General features: G+C 35.0%; 1 protein-coding gene across 11 annotated transcripts in view; it reads left to right on the top strand.

Annotated features, from left to right (window-relative positions):
* Positions 1-20,535, top strand: part of BRD1 (bromodomain containing 1) — a 68,420-nt gene that overhangs the window by 36,172 nt on the left and 11,713 nt on the right. For 9 of the 11 annotated variants that reach the window (XM_054052375.1, XM_054052397.1, XM_054052358.1 and 6 more), the window contains 4 exons: positions 659-787; positions 1,583-1,895; positions 2,661-2,921; positions 6,116-6,604. In XM_054052375.1, coding sequence (XP_053908350.1) covers positions 659-787; positions 1,583-1,895; positions 2,661-2,921; positions 6,116-6,604 — 1,192 coding nt within the window. Of the gene's footprint in view, positions 1-658; positions 788-1,582; positions 1,896-2,660; positions 2,922-6,115; positions 6,605-16,789; positions 16,953-20,535 lie in introns of those variants that run through there. The other 2 variants (XM_054052431.1, XM_054052416.1) reach the window with 2 other exon arrangements.

Consider the following 20,535-nt stretch of genomic DNA (forward strand, 5'->3'; position numbering starts at 1 on the left):
TGTTATTAGTTACACACATGTATTTTGTGTGTGTATACTTTATATATGTGTTTATAGTGTGTCATTAAGAATTTATTTTTGCCAGAACAGAACAGTTTCAATGTTGCTAACTCTTTAAATGACCTGAACATAGAGCTGTAATATTGTAAAAAAAATAATGAAAATGCTGAAGGTTGGCCAAGTGTTTGAAGACACTGTTGATTCTGTGTTTTTAATTTTTTTTTAATTTTTTTTTTAATTTACATAGTACATTGTCTTTTAACTTACTCTTTGTTTTGGTTTTATGTAGCCTGTTACCTCTAAATGTTTTTTCTTAGTTTTGCATTGTTGGGAAGATACAAAGCTGTACTTGTGTAACAGCTTTTCAAAGAAAAGGAATACATAAAAATGGAAGAAAATTTGTTTATATATAAAATACAAATATAATTTCTGTGAAGCTGGAGTTGAAGTTGATTCTACAATGAATGGTGTTTCATACATTTTCAGCTGATGACTTCATATTGTCAGACAAATGCCAGCTGATTATATTGAAAGTAGCATTAGCCTAATTTACTTAAAGTGTATTTATATTGTGTACTTCACTATTGTTGCAAACCAACTTACTTTAAAACAGTATGTTAATGAAAAATGCTCAGTTTGATAACTATTACTTCTTTAGGTTAAGATTGAACAGGTTGCTATGGAACTTCAGCTTACTCCATTTACTGTACTTCTGCGATCAGTTCTGGATCAGCTGCAGGAAAAGGACAGTGCTCGTATATTTGCTCAGCCAGTGAACCTTAAAGAGGTATGTTTAAAGATGTATTTCCTTGTGTTTTGATATGATTTGGTGGCATTTGAGTGCAAGAAACAAATCATTGCATGCAAAGTTGGTAGCAGTGTTACTTTTTAATCTCTGTTCTGATAATTTATGAGTTATCACTTACTGCTATCAAAGTCTGAACCAAAATAATTTCCAGGATATGCTTTTACAGAAGAACATGGATACATATTGATCTTATGTGATAAGATTATTTGATAAAGCAAACTCAGAGAGTGTTTTAAAAATTGAAATGTGGATTCTGCGTTCTTACTGGAGGCAAAGTTCCTTTTCATTCACTGGTAAATTAGAGTGTTCATGTGTGCATATGTACATATACGATGCATTTACACATGGATATAAATAACATGCAGGCATGTATACATGCCTATGTAAACTGTATTTATACACACTTGTGCATATACTACATATGTAGATAGTATACACGTGTACATACATATAAATACATTTGTAAGTGTGTGTATGCATAAATACATGTGTAATGTGTACATAAAATCAGAGAACTGTAAAAACATGCAGTTTTAGTATCTGTTAGCAGAGCTCCAAGTTGTTACCTAAGATGCAGGATCTTGAAAGGTGTAAACATCTGTTGGCATGCAAACCTTTGCAGTATAAAGATATTTAGTTCTAAGCTAGTTTTTGAAGCTCTTGATATGAGGTATTGTGAAATAGGTTTTAAGATTTGCATCAGTTAATGACAAGTGCTGCTTTGTCTGTAAGAAGATAATTTTACCCAATCACATTTTAAATATTTCTTCAAAGGTTCCAGACTATTTGGATCATATTAAACATCCTATGGATTTCTCTACTATGCGAAAACGGTTAGATGCTCAAGGCTATAAAAACCTCAGTGAGTTTGAAGAAGACTTCAATCTTATCATAGATAACTGTATGAAATACAATGCAAAAGATACAATATTCTACAGAGCTGCAGTGCGGTTACGAGATCAAGGAGGTGTAGTTCTCAGGCAAGCTAGGCGAGATGCTGAAGGAATCGGTTATAATAATGAAACTGGAATGCACTTACCTGAACGGCCTAAACTTGAGTCACCTCAGCCTTTCTCTTGGGAAGATGGTAAGATGGTTTTGGATTGTTTCATTTTTCATTGCATGCAGTGTGTACGTTTGGTTTGCTGACTAGATTCTGCCACTCGTCCACACCCCCCATTAAAAATATTGCTTGAAAGATTCAAGTGTGGGTGTTCTGTTAGATAACACTGTTTCATGAGGAAACAGTGTTACCCACATTCTGATTTTGACAATGCCGCAACTTGACTTAAGAAGATGCATGAAAAATGTTTTTAAATTGAGCACTATCTTTCGCAAGATTGTATATGGTTTTAAGTCATGGGAAATCACTACCAGTGTGCATAAACTTAAGCACATTCTTAAATAACTTACTGAATGAAAAAATCAAGCTGGGACTACTGGGAATTAAAATTACTTCTTTTGGCATACATATCAGTTTTCTGAGGGTTTTGGCAGTAAAGGAGAAAAATTAACACGTTTCTTTTATAACCATACTATTGCCCTTCTCTTTGACAAGAAGGAAATCATCTATTAGGGTGTGAAGGATTAATTACATCTTCCTTCTAACCTTTTAGTTCTTTCCTCTACTACTTAGTTTTCTTCAGCAAAATGCTGTTCAAGAATAGTAATTATACAGTAGGAATTTTGTTCAACATTTCTTTACTTATAGCAGCAGAGCTTCTAAGACTGTAATCCAAGTAGCTTGTTGATTCTGGAAAATGATTATTTCTTTCCCCTCCTGACGGTATTATAGTTGTTAATATTCTGGGAAACACTAATGCATTTTCAATTATACGTGTTTTGGCTTCAGTGGATAGGTTACTGAATCCTGTGAACAGAGCACATATGTCCTTGGAAGAACAGCTAAGAGAGTTGCTAGAAAAACTTGATCTCACCTGTGCAATGAAATCCAGTGGGTCAAGGAGCAAAAGAGCAAAGCTGTTAAAGAAAGAAATCGGCATTATTCGCAACAAACTAAGTCAGCAACACAACCAAGCTCCTCAAATAGAAACAGGTATTGGAAGTTTTGAAGAAGAAACTGCAGCGTTAGAACAAGATGGAGAAGAAGAAGGTAAGATTTTAAATTAGTACTGTTCTGGACCCATTCAATCAGATGCTTTAATTATGTGAGTTAGGGTGTAATAAATGAATATTATATTTAATTTTAAGTTAACAAATAGCCACTTAATCACAACAAATATTTTAAGACGATGAGAGTGATCTTTTTAAACAGAACTACCATCCATTATTTTTCACAGTAACAAAACTTTTTAAAAATGTAGGTGTTGAGAAATTAAAGTTTAAACAATCTCAAACAAGGAAAAAGTTGGAAATACCTAAGTGGAAAGCATCTTTCTGTTTTCGGAAATGCACTGAAGTGCCAGAATATGTATTGGGGATCATGTGAGCCTAGATCAATGGTGCTGAAGACTCTGGCTGTTGTTTTGTCTTTTTATTCTCTACTTCAGACTCTGGGGAGGTTGGAGGGTAGGTTTGCAGGTTTTTTTCTTTTCTTTTCTTTTTTTTTTTTTTAAATCTAACTATTCATAGGACTTAACAAACTTCATGTTCTAGGATTGTGTCAGCTCTATCTAACCAGTCCTTCCCTTTGTACTTATCTTCCTCCTCAAAACACTGGTGTCAGAACTGCATCAGCTCTCAGCTAACTCCCATTGATTTCAATGAGAGCAGTAGAGTAGAAAGTCCTAGGTTTATATTTCAATTGAATATTTTATTTGCTATTTTAGCTTTTGAATCAGTTAAAGGTCTTTATTGCTCATTTCTGCGTAACGCGAAGAAAATCTAGTCTCTCTAATGAAAAGCAGCTTTCGTGATAAGTTTTATGATGAGCTCTTCTCTAAGAAAACTACCCTGTTTTTCTTCAGGAGAGTTAGAAATGTGTTTCATTTTGATTAACTGCATTGAACAGGGGGAGGAAAAAGCTCAAGGGAAAGTGGAAGCATGATAATAAGTAAAACAGTCTGTGTCTGGTGCAGCTTGATACTATCGAAATTTTTGAAAGGTGAAGTCAAAAAAATAACTGACTGTCCTTAACTGCCATTCAAACAGCAACTTGATGTTGAATTCTTAGTGTGACTGAGAGGATGCTCTTCAAACATACAACTTGCTCTCGATTTGAAAAACAACAATAGAAATGCATGCATCAGCATGCTTATCTTGTTCTGAGGCTGTGAAGTATTCTTCAAACATTTAATGATTTTTATTATTATTACTTGGGCTTGTTTCGCTCTTCAAATGATGATGCTACTGAACATACTTCTTTAGTAATGTACTTTCTGGCAAATAATGAAAAAACTTAACTTTTTTTTTTTTTTACATGTAGCTTAACATTTTTATTACAAAGGCCTTCTCTGCAGCTGCTGAGCAAAAGTTAGTCCAAAAGCGAGCAGTAGGTGTTTTCTCACATTTACAGTACACTTAAAAATAAAATACAACCAAACATAAAGAAGAGCATGATACAGAGATGATTGGCTTTCTTGTTTCAGTTGTGATCTAGTGAAGAGTAATAGTCACTTAGTTCAAGTTTTGTTTCTGAAAGGGAATGTACTTAGAGGAGTTAAAAACCCAAATTACCGAAAAGGCAGATGAGGAAAGTAGTGGAGGGATCTCTACAGGAGTGGACTTCCAGCTGTGAATTATCCCCTTGCAATTCCGTTTTCAGTTTCTGATCATGTGGAAAATATGATACCAGAAAACTCTGTGAATTTAAGGTTCTGAATAATTCTAAATAGTTCTCAAGTGTTTTCCTGTGCTTAATCTTTTTGTGAGTATTTTGTAATTAACTGTAAGCAAATCACAATTTGGTCACAAAGAAGTCACCTTGGACATTGTAAACTGCAGGGTTTTTCTTAATTGGTGGTACTTCAAATGTGCTTATCTGACAGTATATTTAGTTCTAAATGTCTTCCTGAAATACTATTTACCAATTCGAATACTTGCATGGCTTCAAAGGATGAAAGTATCATCTCTCTTAAACAGTTTTTTATTATGAACTATGCTGTTTTCAAATACCCTTTCAACAATGAGGTTTTTCTGCACTTAGAAGTCATTGATTTCTAAGTAAGTATTGCTGAGTGAAAACCAGAACAGTGTAGGGGTAGTACTTAATCCACTACAGATACAGGGTTTAAACCCTTGGGGTTTTACACCTTTTTTTCAGGTGGCATAGAAAAATGAACTAAATTTTAAAATTTCATGTGACAGCATAAATATTGTGTTGATATCATACAGTTACTCCAGAATAAGCATCTTTTCTCTTCTTATTAATTAATCCCTTAAAAGATTCTTCTGGAAGCTAGAAAGGAGGTTTAAACATCTTTTTAGTTGATATCTATGGGTTAGGGAGTTCTACTTGTACTTGGGCATGCTGCAACAGTATCATTGTTCATTTTCTTTCCCATCACTACAGATGAGAAGCTGAAACTAGTTTATTTGCTCAGAGTTATATCTCCATTGTCTTTTCCCAGCACGGAATTATTAGAATTAGCCGGGTCATCATGTTGAAAGGAGAGAAGGAGGGAGGAGAAGAATTAAAAATGTTAGAGGTTGGGTTTTCCTATCAAGTCTGCATTGTCAAATGTGTATTTGCTGAATAGTGGCTAATCAAGCAGCAAGACTTTGGGAGTGAGGAGTGATTTTTCTCTCCTTTTTTATTTCTTTTTGGTAGATAAAACTTCTAGTCACAACTGTAAAGCAGTTTTGCGAATCTTGCTTTTCTGTAAATTTTATACCACATTTTAGCTCACTCTGGTAGATTAGATTACGAATATTTTTTTTTCCCCTTAATGCTTATCTGCTAAAATTTGTCTTGGGCAGCTAAGGTGAATATTGATAAGGTGAAGTTGATAAAAATATCTTTTCTCCAAAGTTTTACTTGAATGGCAGTGTAATTGCATTTAACAGATAATCATCCACCACCCCAGCTTTCTATTTAAAAAAATAGATTTCTTACATTTAGGTAATGAAACTAACCTAACTGCATGACAAGTAAGAAGTATTTGTCCAGGTGTAAACTGTTAACACCATCTATAAACACACACTTTTCTATCCGTGTTACAGTCCCAGTATAAAAGTAGAAACTACTAACTAGGACAGATTGTTACTAGACAAGGTTTGTTTTTAAAATGTTATGCTTTGTTTCCAAACAACAATTTATTTGGTGGGCTGCACATTTATAGTGAGTTTTATAGTAGACTTTATAACTACAAGTTTTCAAAAATCACACTCTATTTATAATTTTTTCAGGAGATAAATCTCCCCCTAAACTTGAACCATCAGATGCATTACCTCTTCCTTCAAACTTGGAGACTAATTCAGAACCACCAACCCTCAAACCAGTAGAACTCAATCCAGAGCAGAGTAAGCTTTACAAAAGAGTAAAATTTGATAATGAATTATATAGCACTTCCATTCAGAAAGAAATAAATGGACACACTCCAGAACACTTACTTGACAGTAATCTCAATGAGTCGACTGTTTCTGCTGTAGCTGAGTCATCAACTGATGTAAACAGACGTACATCCATTCTCTTCTGCAAATCGAAAAGTATAAGCCCCCAAAAGTCTGCAAAGAACACTGAAACCCAGCCAACTTCTCCACAGCTAGGGACCAAAACCTTTTTGTCTGTAGTCCTTCCAAGGTTGGAGACACTTCTGCACCCAAGGAAAAGATCAAGGAGTGCTTGTGGAGATTCTGAGGTTGATGATGAGTCCCCTGTAAAGCGCTTGGATACAGGTAAATCTTATAAAACTTATTTGAATGGATGTATCTTGAAAGTTAACATACCTGATAGTTTTTTGACATATATGTAATTGTTAATCTTCAGATTTTAGCACTTGAACAATGCTTTCTCATAGCTGAGTAGTCAGATGTAGTTACAGTTCAGAAAATTACTGATACTTTTTTGTCTTGGCCCCATACAACAAGACCTAGTGAACCAAGTTTACTTTTTCATAGTATTCACCTTAATGGAATCTTCTAATTTACATGTATTGGGTGGGTGATTTTTTTTTCAAGCTGTTTTTTATTTCCTTTTGTTGCAACCAATAAGAATAGTGAATAAGCTGCTTTTTTGGAAATTCTAAGTTAAATTACATGGAAACTGTATATATGGTGCCAAAACTACAACTCTTATGAGGCAGAGCACGGGAAATACGTGTTCAAAGTATGACTTCATTTTGCTGTAGTGTTACGCCAAGTATATTGTCACATTTTTTAAACTGATGACTGTATGGGGTGGTTTCTATACCCATGTATTTTATGGAAGTGTTAAAATCCCAATGTATAATGACATTTCCTTATTTCTTTTCTTTAAATAAATAAAGTTGAATAATGTAAGCATAAGTTATGGTCTTGTTGAGACTTCTGTAAAGAACATTAAAAAAAAGTTAACGATACAGTGATGCAGTACAGTTGAAAACATTGCATTTTTCTGTACATTTTTCTTAGCAAACAGTAGTTCTTTTTATTGGAGAAGCTTGAATAAAACCCTCTTGGAGGAAGATCAGCAGCATCAGGAAATTACTTAAATATATTTCCTTAATGTTATCTGTGACCATTGCTTTTATATTGTGTTTGAAAGAAAACTTGTCAATGTCATTTTGATAACCCATGTGTAGGTATAAAATCTACATGTGATTTTTTTGTGTGTGTCATTGAACGAAAGATACAGGAATTTAATTTGAACATGTATTGCAAAGATGTGCTGCAAAAGCTGTTTTTGTTTTTTTTTTTTATGGCTCGGGGGGAGTAAGGAGCTGGAGGGTTGTTTGGTTCTTTTGTGTTTTTTTTTAATTTTGGGGTTTTTTTATTTGATTGTTTGATTGATCAAGTGAGAAGGAAAATTAATGCTGCAATCATAGCATGAGATAATGATAAGTAACATTTGGTACAGGAGCGTGGGGATTATTTTATGGTTTTGTTTGTTTGTTTCATCTCTTTGGAAAGCTCCAGTTTCAGTTCCTTTTCATACCAGCTTGGAAAGGTCATGCAAATTTAACCTACTACTTCAGCCCTGAAGTAGGAATCGGGTGAAGGTAGTGTGATGATAAAAATGGATAATCTTCATTAATGATATAAAAAGTTTTAGTTCTCAAACATTCCAATTTACCAGTCTTTAGTCAAGATAATCTCATTGTGGTACTTTTATACAGATTGCATTTTATCACATGCGGAGTGAATAATTTTATACTAGATTGCATCAGGAATTGGTACTAATTTCTTGAAATTTTTATCTTAAACATTGTGAATTGTTTTTTGGAGGGAAAAAGTGTTTTTATTGTATAGGAAAACTGATTTAGTGGATGACCAAAAAGAGATTCTGTCTGACAGATTTAAAATCTGTCATTTTCTCTGTGTGGAATTAGGATTAAAAGTGAACCTCCAAAACGAACTGTAAAACCTTCCTTAATATGTGAATTCTCATTTAAAAGATACAAGCAATACTATAATATAACCTTACATTTTAATTTCTTAGTGTTCTGCTTGGATGTTATCTCTTACATATGTAGCACATCTTTCTCCATAGTTGCTATGTGGAAATCGAAAACTGTGTAGCGGAGAGATGTTTAAAAATTTCCTATACTCACTTGATGTGTCTTAGTTTTGCTTCCTTTAGTATTTAGCAACCTCAAAAGGAAGATAGATTGATTTTACTTAAGGAATTTTGGTCACATCAGAGATGGATGTATGATGCTTGAACTTCTTGCATGTCAAATCTTAACCGTGACAAGTTCAATGACCTCTTAAAAATATAATTGCACACTCACCGTGATCTTCTGTTACAAAGATGAATCCTGTTTGTCAGGACATTAGTTGGTGCTCTTATTGTATTTGAGAAAAATAAAAGTGATGAATGGATGGAAAGTGGATTTTGCCAATGATTTAAAAATTTGCCTGTCAGTTGTGTATAGGTGAGATAAACTTGTAGAACAAATGTCTTGTTTTAAGATACCTTTTGAGCATTGTAAAATGCTACATCAGATTAAATTTTCATGGTTTTGTTTTTAATCACTCAACTTTAAATATTCAGGAAGTTAGGGTAGTAATTTGCATTTAGTGAGTTGATACTCTCTTTCAATTAGAAACTAAGAATTTAGAATATACTGTCTTAAAGCAATCAGTTTAACTTATCATAGAATTAGTATTGCAAATAGTGATGATTATATCCCTATTACGTTGATTATTATTTCTTGGCTAGTTAGCAGTAATAGAATATTTCGGTGAAACCTAACATTAATATTCTTCTTGCTCCCAGCTACGCATATTTTCTCAAGACATTGAAATGGATGTAAACAAATATTTATAATATGGATCACTGAATAAGAGTATTTAAGATAGTAAAAATTGCGGGATTTTTTGGGAGCGGTGGCGGAGTTTATAATTTCTTAATGTGCACTTTGCATACAGTTGTCAGTATACAGCAAATGTGGTGTCACAGGCTATCAGCTGGCACCTGAGCTCTCTCGACCTGTACGGTCGAAAGGTAGAGGGAAGGAGGGTTCGTTTATCTGTGCCGCAATCTGGAGGCGGACAAGGTCGCTTTCAGGGCGAAAATTGGAAGCAAAATTTATTCTGGCTTCAACCAAAATAACCAGACCAAAGTATTCGGGTGCACAGCTGAGATACGGGGGTGCAACTTCCCAAAGGTGCAAGAAAACAAGATTCCAACCTGTCCAGATCACAATCTGATCCCTGAACGCAAGAAAGGTCACTCGGATTCTATCTGACACACACCGATACCAAAGCAGGAACAGTAAGGTAATGTGAGAGAGAGAGAGAGAGAAAGAGAGAAGAATCCCCCCATCAATGTACGGCAGCCCGTGCGCGGTCCAGGCTGCTCCCATCGAAGTGAAGGGAGAGCGCCACGTGGCTCCTTATGGGGTCTCCTCTAGGGGAGGAGATTTGAATTTCAGGCTTTGGCTGTCTGGAGTACAGGTTAATTTCATTAAAAGTTAGGCTTCATATGTGCAGCATTCAATTTCCAATCTCTAAATAGAAGAAGTTAAAGATGCATAACTAAGAATATAATGTTATGACCTCTTAGTAATAACAAAATAACTAGAGGTTGCTCAGTAAAAACAGCTAACTGACATAATTACTTGTCTGGTTAACATGGACAGGAATGATAGTGCATGCATATATTTGTGAGTAAAATGCAGTAGTTTGTCTAAATACTGACAGATCTGATGCCCTTACACTTTGAATTCAAACTATTGGGTTTTTTTTTCTTTAGCTACAAAGTGATTGTTTCCTGTAAAATCCGATGTGAATTTTAGTTATTTCAGCGCTTCTCAGTGTCCAAAAACTTCATCTGTTTGCATGTGGGAAGTTTAAAAACATAGAGCATTTTAAGGTGTATATGCAAACAAACAAAGCGTTGGCTTGTGAAGACTTGAAAGGAATTATGCCCTGGCTTCTTGTTTGTCAGTACAGAGACACAGGGGCTGCAGGAGTTTGACTGATGAGTTGTCAGGATAAACAGGCTGCACAGCAGCCTATAAGTACCAAAGAAACTGAGAAAGTGAAATTTTATTAGAACACTACTAGAATTGGGGACATTGCAGTTGCATTTTTGCTTGGTTTTGAGAGGTGGGTTTTTTTTTCAGTTGGTTTTGGTTTTTCATGGAGTGATAGGCCAGTGAGAAACCTTGACATTTGCTGAGAAAATGAAGCAAATTAAGGAGAGAGATTTTTTAAATTCAGGAAGGCTGCATACCTTTATTTGTATTTGGCGTAGTTAAGCTTTGGACAGAAATTTCTGGGAGAATTTGGAGAACTAGAGTAGAATTTTTTGTAACCCATATGGAATAAAGTGAGTGCACAAGGCAGAAAGTGGGGGAAGGAAACTGTTTTATGCCAGTCAGCAATCGCAATGACATTTAAGAGAATAAATATTCCTCTTGGGTGTATTTCATCTAAAGAACTACAGTATTAACTTCCCCACCATTAAAAATCCTTCACTTATTTCTTGATTTATGTTTTTAGAATAGAAGGACTTTAAGTAACATGGTCAAGAATGATGAGGCTTGAACAATGAGATAAATGGGGGGTTGTCCTTTTTCAAGGCTTGTAAAGTGTGTGTGTGCATAATTTGTGCATTAATACATGAGAAATTTTTCTTGGGTCCTAAACCTTGTGATTTGTTTCAAAACACTGTCTATTCTTTTATTTTTAAGATACTAATTATTAGCACTCAACTTATGATTGCTGTGTTTTCTAAGATAGTATAACTGAATTTTCTGTGATACTTAAAAATATTTCTAGATGTCCCTGTGTTTTTCTTGATGCTGCAGAAATTTTGGAGCTTTTTATTGTATTCTGGCAGTTGGAGGTTTTTTGAATGCTTAACTCATTTATTGGCTCAGGTTTGGATTTCTGAGAAATGAAATGCCATAGTTCCCAAATGTGCTTCATCTGTGTTATTTAACACTAATTTTTCTGTGTGGTGCAGATAGTAGTCAGAGAACTGTGGGATTTATTGAAGGTATTTAAAAAAAAAATAGTCAATTTTGGGATCCACACTATGGATTAAGAACACACTTGCCATGATTTTGGGGCTGAGTATAGATGACCTACTTTCAAATTCACAGGACTATAGATTGTGAAGTCTTTTGATCAGGTACATAAGCAGTGTTTATCAAATCATGATTATATTTGACTTGTTTGGAACATCATAAAGTCATAGAGTGGTTTGTGTTGGAAGTGACCTTTAAAGGTCATCCAGTCCAACCCACATATAGTCACTTACAAGTCTGATTTAAGAGATAGATGGTCATAAAAATCAATCCAGTGACTCTCAACACTACCTTCTGGCACTGAAAATGGAAGTCAAAATTACAGGGATCATTCTGCTATGAGGAGAGAGAGAGAGTGAGACAATTCCCACAGTATGATAGATTGCAAGATGAATGTGTCTCAGAAAAGGTTTTGTGGGGGCTTATGTGTTTCCTTCTAATTTTCTTTCCCCTTTTTTTCCCCGTCTAGATGAGAATAGACTCTGTAGTTACATGCGTAGAGGAAGATCCTTAATGAAGAGTAATTATGATAGTATATACTCTTTTTATGGTATCGTACGTGCTGTCTGAATCCTTTTCTTCTGAAATGTGTTTCTGATTTCTGATTATTCTTTAAGTCAGCTGGATAAATATTACTTCTCATTCTTTTCCTGCACAATGACATGTATTCACTTGAAGTAGCAAAGGAAGCATACTAGCGTGTAAATGCATAAAGAATAAATTGCTATTCCTCCATTTGAGATATATTTGTAGCTTTTTCTGTTCTGATAGAGCAAACTTCTCAAAATTCAGGAGAATCCAAGTGTTTTATCAGGCTTTGATCATTTACTTGTTTACACAGTTTTTCTGTGCCTGTGTTATTTTCTGAACCAGGAATCTTCCACAGACATTTAAATGAGGCATGGTATTCTGCCCTCCTGGGGTGCTAGACCTGAAGTTCAAGGTGGTACTATAAGCAAAATCAGGAATTTGTAGTAAAAGGATATCTTCATCCTGAAAGCTCCTTTGTAGGGAGGAAAACTTATTTAGAAAATAATTTGTGGCAGTTATACCATCAAAGAAAAACCTATTGTCCAAGTTGCTAGGCTACTTTGTCAAAAGCTCCTGGGAAGATATTTACTAACCCTTTCAAATCAGACCTCAGACAAGATTTCCTTTTTGCTTGTAAATGTCAAATAGGAAGTAGGGATCCTTGAAGCAAGTAGGACTGAAATAATTTCTGCAAGAAGCAATACAGCGGAAATGACGTTTGAACCGTGATTTTGTTTTTACGTGTATGTTTGTGCACTCTTTTCAGATGGAACAGATGGGAACTGACATTTGCTCGTGCTATGAGAAAATGTAGTGTTAGTGTTTTAAAAATGAAATTTTATTTTTTTCTCTAACATTCTAAATCTCAGATGTAATCGTAACATTGATGAATTAAAACTTCCTTACCTTCTAAGTAAGAGCAATATCTCTAGCTGATTTAGGGAAAGACATTTAATCCTGTAAATCTGGGATATTGAGAAGACTCTCTCTTGTATTATTAGCTGTTGTTCTACGTGAAACTATACTGCTTATTCCTTGCAATGTTCTTCTTGTAGCTAGATCATGATAGGAACTGATGTAATAAATTGTAATGGTACTTAATGAAAAAATATTAAAAGCAGTCAGGAAAGATGATGCCAATAAAGGCTGGTTGGTTTATTTGTGGGGTTTTTTGATAATTACTCAAGTTTATGAAAATTAGTATTAGGTTGATACAAGTGTTAGCCAGCATAAAGAGATGGGAATTACAATCTAACCGTCTTGTATTTCAGAATTTAATAGATGTAGTATTAGTATTACTTAATACTGTGTAGTGTTACATTTTAATGGCAACTGCTTTTCAGCTGTTTGTTTACAAGGACACCCCAAAAGATGGTAGCATTCATTGTTTGTTGAAGGAGGCACATAGCGTTTATGTACTTCGAATACAGACGGCAAAGAAAGACTTAGTGAACTCTGGTTCTTGACAGGTAAACTTAGTAAACTTCTTTTAAAGGTAGACTGCTTGAACAATAACATTCTTGCCTTGTAATCAGTTTATTCTATATAAAATTCTTTCAATTCCAGTTGTATATAATTTATACGCAACTGCAAGAACACAGTTTTTAATGAGGTTATTAATTGAAGTGTTGGTGGTGAGCAATATGCTTCCTCCAAAAATTCAACTGCCCTTTCTTCCCATTGTTTTTGTTAAGCAGCTGATAAGGAAACTTGGGACTAATTCAGGGACTTGAATCTCACACTTTGCTTCTCCCTTGATTTTGCTGACTAGTGTTTAAGGTTTCCCATACAAAGAAATGTGTATTCCTCAAGAATAGGTAGAATACCTAAAAGGAAGTTGCTTTTATTTTGTTGATACCAAACCAGTGCTGATTGGTCATGCTGTCCTAATAAGGTAACTGTTCTCCTGCTTTCATTTTGTTTTCTGTCCTCCTGCCTTTTTACTTCTCTTTTCTTCCTTTATTTTTCCCTCTTCCACTCCTTCCAAATCCATAACAATACATCTGTCACTCGGTAATTACATTCTAACAACATCTCATTGGAAAAAAATACAGACAAAAGCAGATGTTGAGAACTGACCTTTCTGCTGATAAGAATGGCTAGGTACTTATCAGTTCTATAAAAATATTTTTTGTTGAAAATGAGAGTATGTTATGTCTAAGGGGATGGCAGGGGGGGAACATGCTATAGATTCATCTGATTCGAGGTAAAGATGTGAATACACAAGTCAGTATTGTTTTAGCTTTGTATTCAGTGCTGCCTAAGAACAGCAAAGCTGGGTTGATGTGTAAGAGCCCTTGATTATGGTCACTTGATAATGCTTCAGGCACTGCCAGATTGACTGTATGAGCAGTGAGACATCTTGTTTTGTCTTTTTGGCTCCTTTCATTGGAGTCAGGAAGGCAATCCTGAATTGCAGGCAGTGTTAATTTTTGCTAGGCTGAAATAAGTTTTTAGTGTGAAGTTAGCGTCTCTTAAAGAATTCTGAAAGGGCACATCCTCAAGTACAGTGCCAGCTATCACAGAAGGGGGCTGTTCCACGCTGTTAGTATAACATTGCCTCCTTTATACTGAATCATTTGAAGTTTTCATCTCCCTGCGTGAAATAACCTCAAGATACAAAAAGCCTGAAAAATTAGGTGAAAAAAATGCAGTCATAGAACTTAATGTAAGTAACTGCTTAAGTCAAGGACGTACATTTTGTTGTGTTGGCCTGTCTATCATCTCAGGAGTGACAGATCTCTGGTGAGTGTTCCTGCCTTCATCTTTCTCTCAAATGGCAGCTCAGTTTCGGTTTCTATTCTTTGTTTTAGAATTAAGCACAAAGTAAAGACTGTTTTTTCTAAGTAGTTGTAAAAGGCCAGTAAGTGGGAAAAGGTTTGTTCCCTTTTTACTAGAGTAGGGTTGCTGGATGTGTTTATGTAGGAGAGCTCTGGAGTTCACCTGACCATCTGCTTCCTTTTCTTTGGATGCCATGCCCAGCAGTGGTGTTCTCACAATTACGGGGAAGCATTTACTTTCAAGGAAGTTAAAAAAAAAAATGTTGGTAAAAGATCTGTATAAAATCCTTTAAATAGTAATTTAAGAATAATAAGTTAGTTCCATTTAGGAAATGGAATAGCCTGCTTCTGTAGGTCCTACTGGGCTGCTCTGAGAGGCTGCTAGGCACTAGGTTTTTGATGCAATTAGGTAATTGCTGTGCTTTTTCATGGTATAAAACAAAAAATAATTATTTATTGTATTTTCTTCCTTTTAATTTATATCAGAATTTGCTAAGAGAAAATACAAGTGGAAAATGTGTAAGAGTATTTTTTCTTAAGGATCTTTACTGTTTACTGCATAATTCGGAAGAAATGTTTGGAAGAAAGTTTCTGATCTTAAATCCTCATAAGTACTCTTTGCTGAGATAATTACAAGTAAACTGTTCTAAGTATTACTGACTTTCTATAGTCATTATATTTCTTTGATTCTGAATGATGTACTGTTGATCCGTGTGTGATTCAGGCACATAAATCTTGTATTTTACAATCATCTATGTGTGTTTTTCATGTCCTAGATCATATAAACTAGAGCTGACTAAAGAATTGAATTTGTAAAGTTAGTTTCAAATGCTTCATGGTTTGTGCTTGCACTTTTTAATGGCATTTTCTACTATACTACTACACCAGTCTTTTCTGTACCACTGGGACAGCTGATACTCTCTAGAAGAGGTCGTGAAACATTTTTTTAAGAAAAGTTCCTGCGTATGCTCTTTTTTCCCCCCCTTTGTATTTTTCTGGAATGTTTTCAAACTCCTCCACTAGTGCTGCCTTCCCGTTGCATATTTTAAAATGTCTTGACCATCATCCTACAATACAGTGATCCTGTTGTTGCAGTGCACAGAGCAACAGACGATCCTTATCTTGTGGAAGCTGTAGTTATTAAGTGAGAGAAAACTAGTAGTTACAGGATGAATTCTTAAACATGTCAAACATTCTTTTGAAACATGTCAGACTGACTGTTCTGTGAGCCGTGAAACTTATGTTAACTTATGCCAATAAAGATTAAATTTTTCTGTTCAGGATCTTGAAAGCTTCTGCTTTTTAGGGTGTAGGTGCCATGTCAGGGGCTCACAATGAGCTTGCTTTGCTCTCTTTGAACAATTGGCCGTGACCAAATTTTAAGAAGTTTTAAAAGGTTTGTTTCAAATGTGACTCTTCCCACCCAACTTTACTATCTTTGTGAGTAACTGGCTCCCATTTTGTGCATGTACTGTTTTAAGTACTATAAACTTTGACATGCTCAGACATTCATCTGTGTATTCTGAAAAGCAGAATTGTGTCTAACGTTCTTACTGCATGCCAGTATTTACTGCTGGAAGTAGACATTTATAGGGTTGCTCTAAGGTTTGCTAAACACTTCACATTTGCCTTCCTGTTGTTCCAATACATCCATTTTCAAGGTATGCCTGTTTAAGAAAACAATAACTTCTGTTTATTTATTACCTTAAAATATTCCTTTTTCCTGTCTATGCATAACTAACTGTACATAAATCCTCTTAAATTAGGGTCATCCTTCTTCTTCTCTCACTGAAGGGATTTTTATATACATTTCAAAAACATGTTCTTGATGCATATCATACACGTGGAGGTTGTATTCTATGCTTTCCATTTTATTTACTTGCGTATATTTTCTTTTTCAAGAAAAGAGGACTGAGTCAATGTGAAACTTTTAATCTACTTTTGCCCCTTTAGAAATTTAGCTACTAGTGTTAGAATACATGGCACACTCGTATCGTTCTCACTGTCTCTGGCTGCTTCTGTAAGGTGGCTTGTTTATTTCAAAGCTCTGTTTCCTTTCAGAGAGACTTAATGGCTTTTTCACTGTCTTCCAGGTTCTCATATTAACTAATATCATGCTGGGTATTTATGCTCTTTGGATCCTAATTATTTTCTGTTATCCTCAACATGGAATGGAATCCAATTAAATGATCATTTTGGAACGCAGAAAGACTATTACATTTGAAGTAATTATTTTGGATCATGTTGGAGACACCAGCCATCCTTAAAACAAAAAAATATGAACACTGTTGGAGGAAGTCTTTGACATATATGAAACTATGCTCTTCATTCAGTACATTGCCCCATTTCCGTAAGTTATAAAGTTGTACATGTTGTAGTTTGTGACACAAATTGGTCGCAGCTTTTTACCAATCCCAGCATTCTTATTCCTCGAACCTGCTCTGTGAGAGCAGGTTAGTTAAGAGCTTTCCATCTCCATCCTCTTCCCTTCCCCAAAACCCAGTCTTTTCTTCCTTGGAGAAGTAAAGCATACTACCAGAACAAAAAAACCCAACAATTATTTTTGTGCATTTATGTAATTTTAATAAAATGCGCATTTTTTCTTTAATGAAGACTAACATCACTGATGCTGGGTAAGTGCACAAGTCAGGACTTGATTAGTCCTTGCTTGGTAAAGTGAACCTAAATAGTGTTATCTAAGTGCTGGTGTGCTGTGTGCAGTTGTTTTATTGAATGCTCCCACATTTTTAGTGGTTGAAATTATTTAACAGTTTTTATTATTTCTCACCTCTTCAGCTGTGGTTTTAATACAGCACTTCATCTTATATATTTGGATAAGCCTGGTTTTGCATCAGGCTGTACATAATAAGGTTTTAATTGCTTTAGAATAATTTTGTACAAGTTCTGCTTTATTTTTGTTTCAGCAGAAATACAAGATAAGATTACAATCTGAAATGCGCAAGTCTTGTATTCTGTTGCAGCATTTCGTACACTTGTATAGAGCCTGGCATTTCTTGGACTAACCGGACTTCGTTTTCTCAACCATTTTTTTCAAAGTTCTTCTGTCTTTCTGGAGTTAACTTTTCCTGCTTCAGTTGATTTGGTATGGGCAAGAAGATTCTAACTTACTCACTGTAGGTAGTTAGTGGAAGTTTTAATTGTGGTTTGAGAACAAAGTGCTGCTGCTGAGGAAAAGTTGAAACTTGATAAACATAGTTTTCAGGGCAGTGAGAAACCTGTGAAGAAGTATCAGGCTGTTCATCTGTGGCTTACTTTTTTTTTTCTTCTTAATTTACAGTTGTTTCTGTTTCATTTTGAAATGCTTATGTGTGTTCTGTGCCATGATTGACATGACAGTAAACCTTCTATGTAAATTGAAGTCTAGAGCTGAAGATTGGAAATGGCAGTAACCCTGCATTTAAGATTGATAGCAGACTCCACTATTTGCGAGTTCCTTTTTTTTTTCTTTAAATTAAAAATGTTGAGTTCTGCCTCTGAGAGTGGACTGCTTTTTTGAAGAAACTTTAAAATGGAGAGGAAAAGAGTAAAGAAATTCTCCTCTGATAAAAGGTTTTAGTTGGATGTTTGGGATTTTTTTTGAGGGGAGGTTGTTCTCAGTCAAGGGTGTTGGTGAGGCATTATGTGTAAAAGTTCAGTACCTGACCTGATAAAATTTTCTCTCCATGACTGTAAAGAAAGCTGATTTGATCTAAAAAAATGAGCTTTTGGAAAATGTGAAAGAGGCTCATAGAGATTTGTTGCAAGCTTACTACTAATCTACCAAAGCAGGATGAGTTATTTCTCCCATGGGTTTTCTTTATTTGACTTTCTTAGTAATAGCTCTTGACCCTGTAAAATGCAAATTCCTTAAAGCAAATGGGGATCTTCTTTAATCTCACTTATTCCAGTAGATACAGGAGATTGGGTGGTTTTTAATTCATGGGAGAAAGTTTTGTAGTTACATAAAAACAGATTCTCAGTTATAGCATAAAATATAGTGTATCTGTTTATTTTTTGCACATCAGTGATACCATAAAGCACTTGTGTTATTATTGCCTGCAATTTTCTGGCAAGTAACAAGGTCACCTGGGAACTGCTGCATCTGTGAATAGATACTGAGAGCATGTTCTTCAAAATCAGCATTGAGATCTTTCTTTCTTAAGATAATGCCTATACCTTATAATTTCTGAAAAGTGGGCTGTATATATTTGAGTCATGGGCTGCATAAGGTCATGTCATTTGGGACTTGATATTCAGGAAGATTACTGCTGCTGATAGCCTGCATATTCTTTGTTTTTCATACTTCCACAAGCAAGAGAAAAATGTCACAGAAGCTCTTAATTTTTTTTTCATTTTAATATTCCTTCTTTGTCAGAAAAGGTTTTTTTTCCACTGCTAGTAACGATTGTGTAGATGGAAAAACCTTTGTTTGCTCTAATTTTATAAAACTATGTTAGTGAAATAAATGAGCCATTAAACTTGTGATGAAGGTTATGTTTAAACTAGTATGAGACTGGACTACTACTGCATAGAGCTGTCTCCATTGCTATTGTTGCATGTTTCTGTTGCACACCTTGCTTGTCGACATCAGCGGTCAGGGAATCACATGGTGCTCTGCCCAGAGCATCACTGAATCGAGGTCATTGCCAGGACCACATATTTTGTGGTACTGACATAGTAACGATGAGAAGAAATGATTGAAGGGCTGAGTGTGCCAAAATTTCTATTTCGGCAGCAGCACAATCATAAACTCATTCAATTAATTGATGTGAAGTTGCTCCCTGTCTGTGTCCTGGACATACATGTACGTACAGAACCAAGTCATATTTGGCATACATATAGTTAACAATTTTATGCGTACTATTTCAAGAATAAACAGATATTATCTTCCAGTCTCTCGGTCCACTGAGTACCTGAACTGTGCTCTAGTTCTAGTAGCAATAATTACTTCATGTTTCTTTTAATTTAAAATCTAATCTGTGATCTAACTTGTTTCTTCCGATAGCTGATTTGTATTAGCTAGATGTGTGAATGATAACTTGAGTAATGCTTCTCTGGCTTGTGGCAGGATGAATACGAAACTGTCTCTACACCTCGCTTGAAAAATCAGTCTTGCAGGATATCTTTGAATAAAAAAATTATTTCAAGATATCTAAGAGATCTCCTTTTTATCCTTGCCGAATGTTTTTTTGGCTTTTCTATTCAAATGCTGTGTGAAGTGTACTGCGATAGTTTACAGGGGAACTTAAGTTTTCTGGTAAAGTGTACTCTGTTTTGACAGGTCTTTCAGTATAGTCAAGGACTGAACTCCTTAGTATCCAAATATTTGTACTGTCTTGCTGACAGTACGAACAAGATTAATCAGTAGCATTTAGTTTGGTGCTCAAGAGAATGCTACTCTTGTATTTTTTTTTCTTGTATAGGACTTCAGAAGGCAAATATGGAAGTTATAAAATAGTCTTAAATGAATGTTCTGCAATGTCACCTAAATGACAGTGAAAGAGAATGCTTATTTGTAGATCATTCAGATCATTGAATAAATTCTCCTTTTCCTCTTAATCTAAAATTATGTCAGTAGACCAATTGGAAAGTCTCCTGAGGGTGGAGGGAGAAATCACTCTTCGGAAATGCCTTGAAATACATCTGGATTGTACAAAGTAACTTGCTAAGCTCAGGTTCCTTAGTTGTCAGCATTCTTTATAAACATCTTCATAGTGAAGAATTACAACTTAATAAAGGATGTTCTGCTGTAGTTGATTTGTTGTATAATGCTCTATGGAGAGGCACTTAAAGTTAGGTAAGCTTGTTTGACTATGTCTGAAAAAAGATCTAATGACCT

This window comes from Cuculus canorus, chromosome 1 (genome assembly GCF_017976375.1).
Source record: "Cuculus canorus isolate bCucCan1 chromosome 1, bCucCan1.pri, whole genome shotgun sequence".
Taxonomy (NCBI): domain Eukaryota; kingdom Metazoa; phylum Chordata; class Aves; order Cuculiformes; family Cuculidae; genus Cuculus; species Cuculus canorus.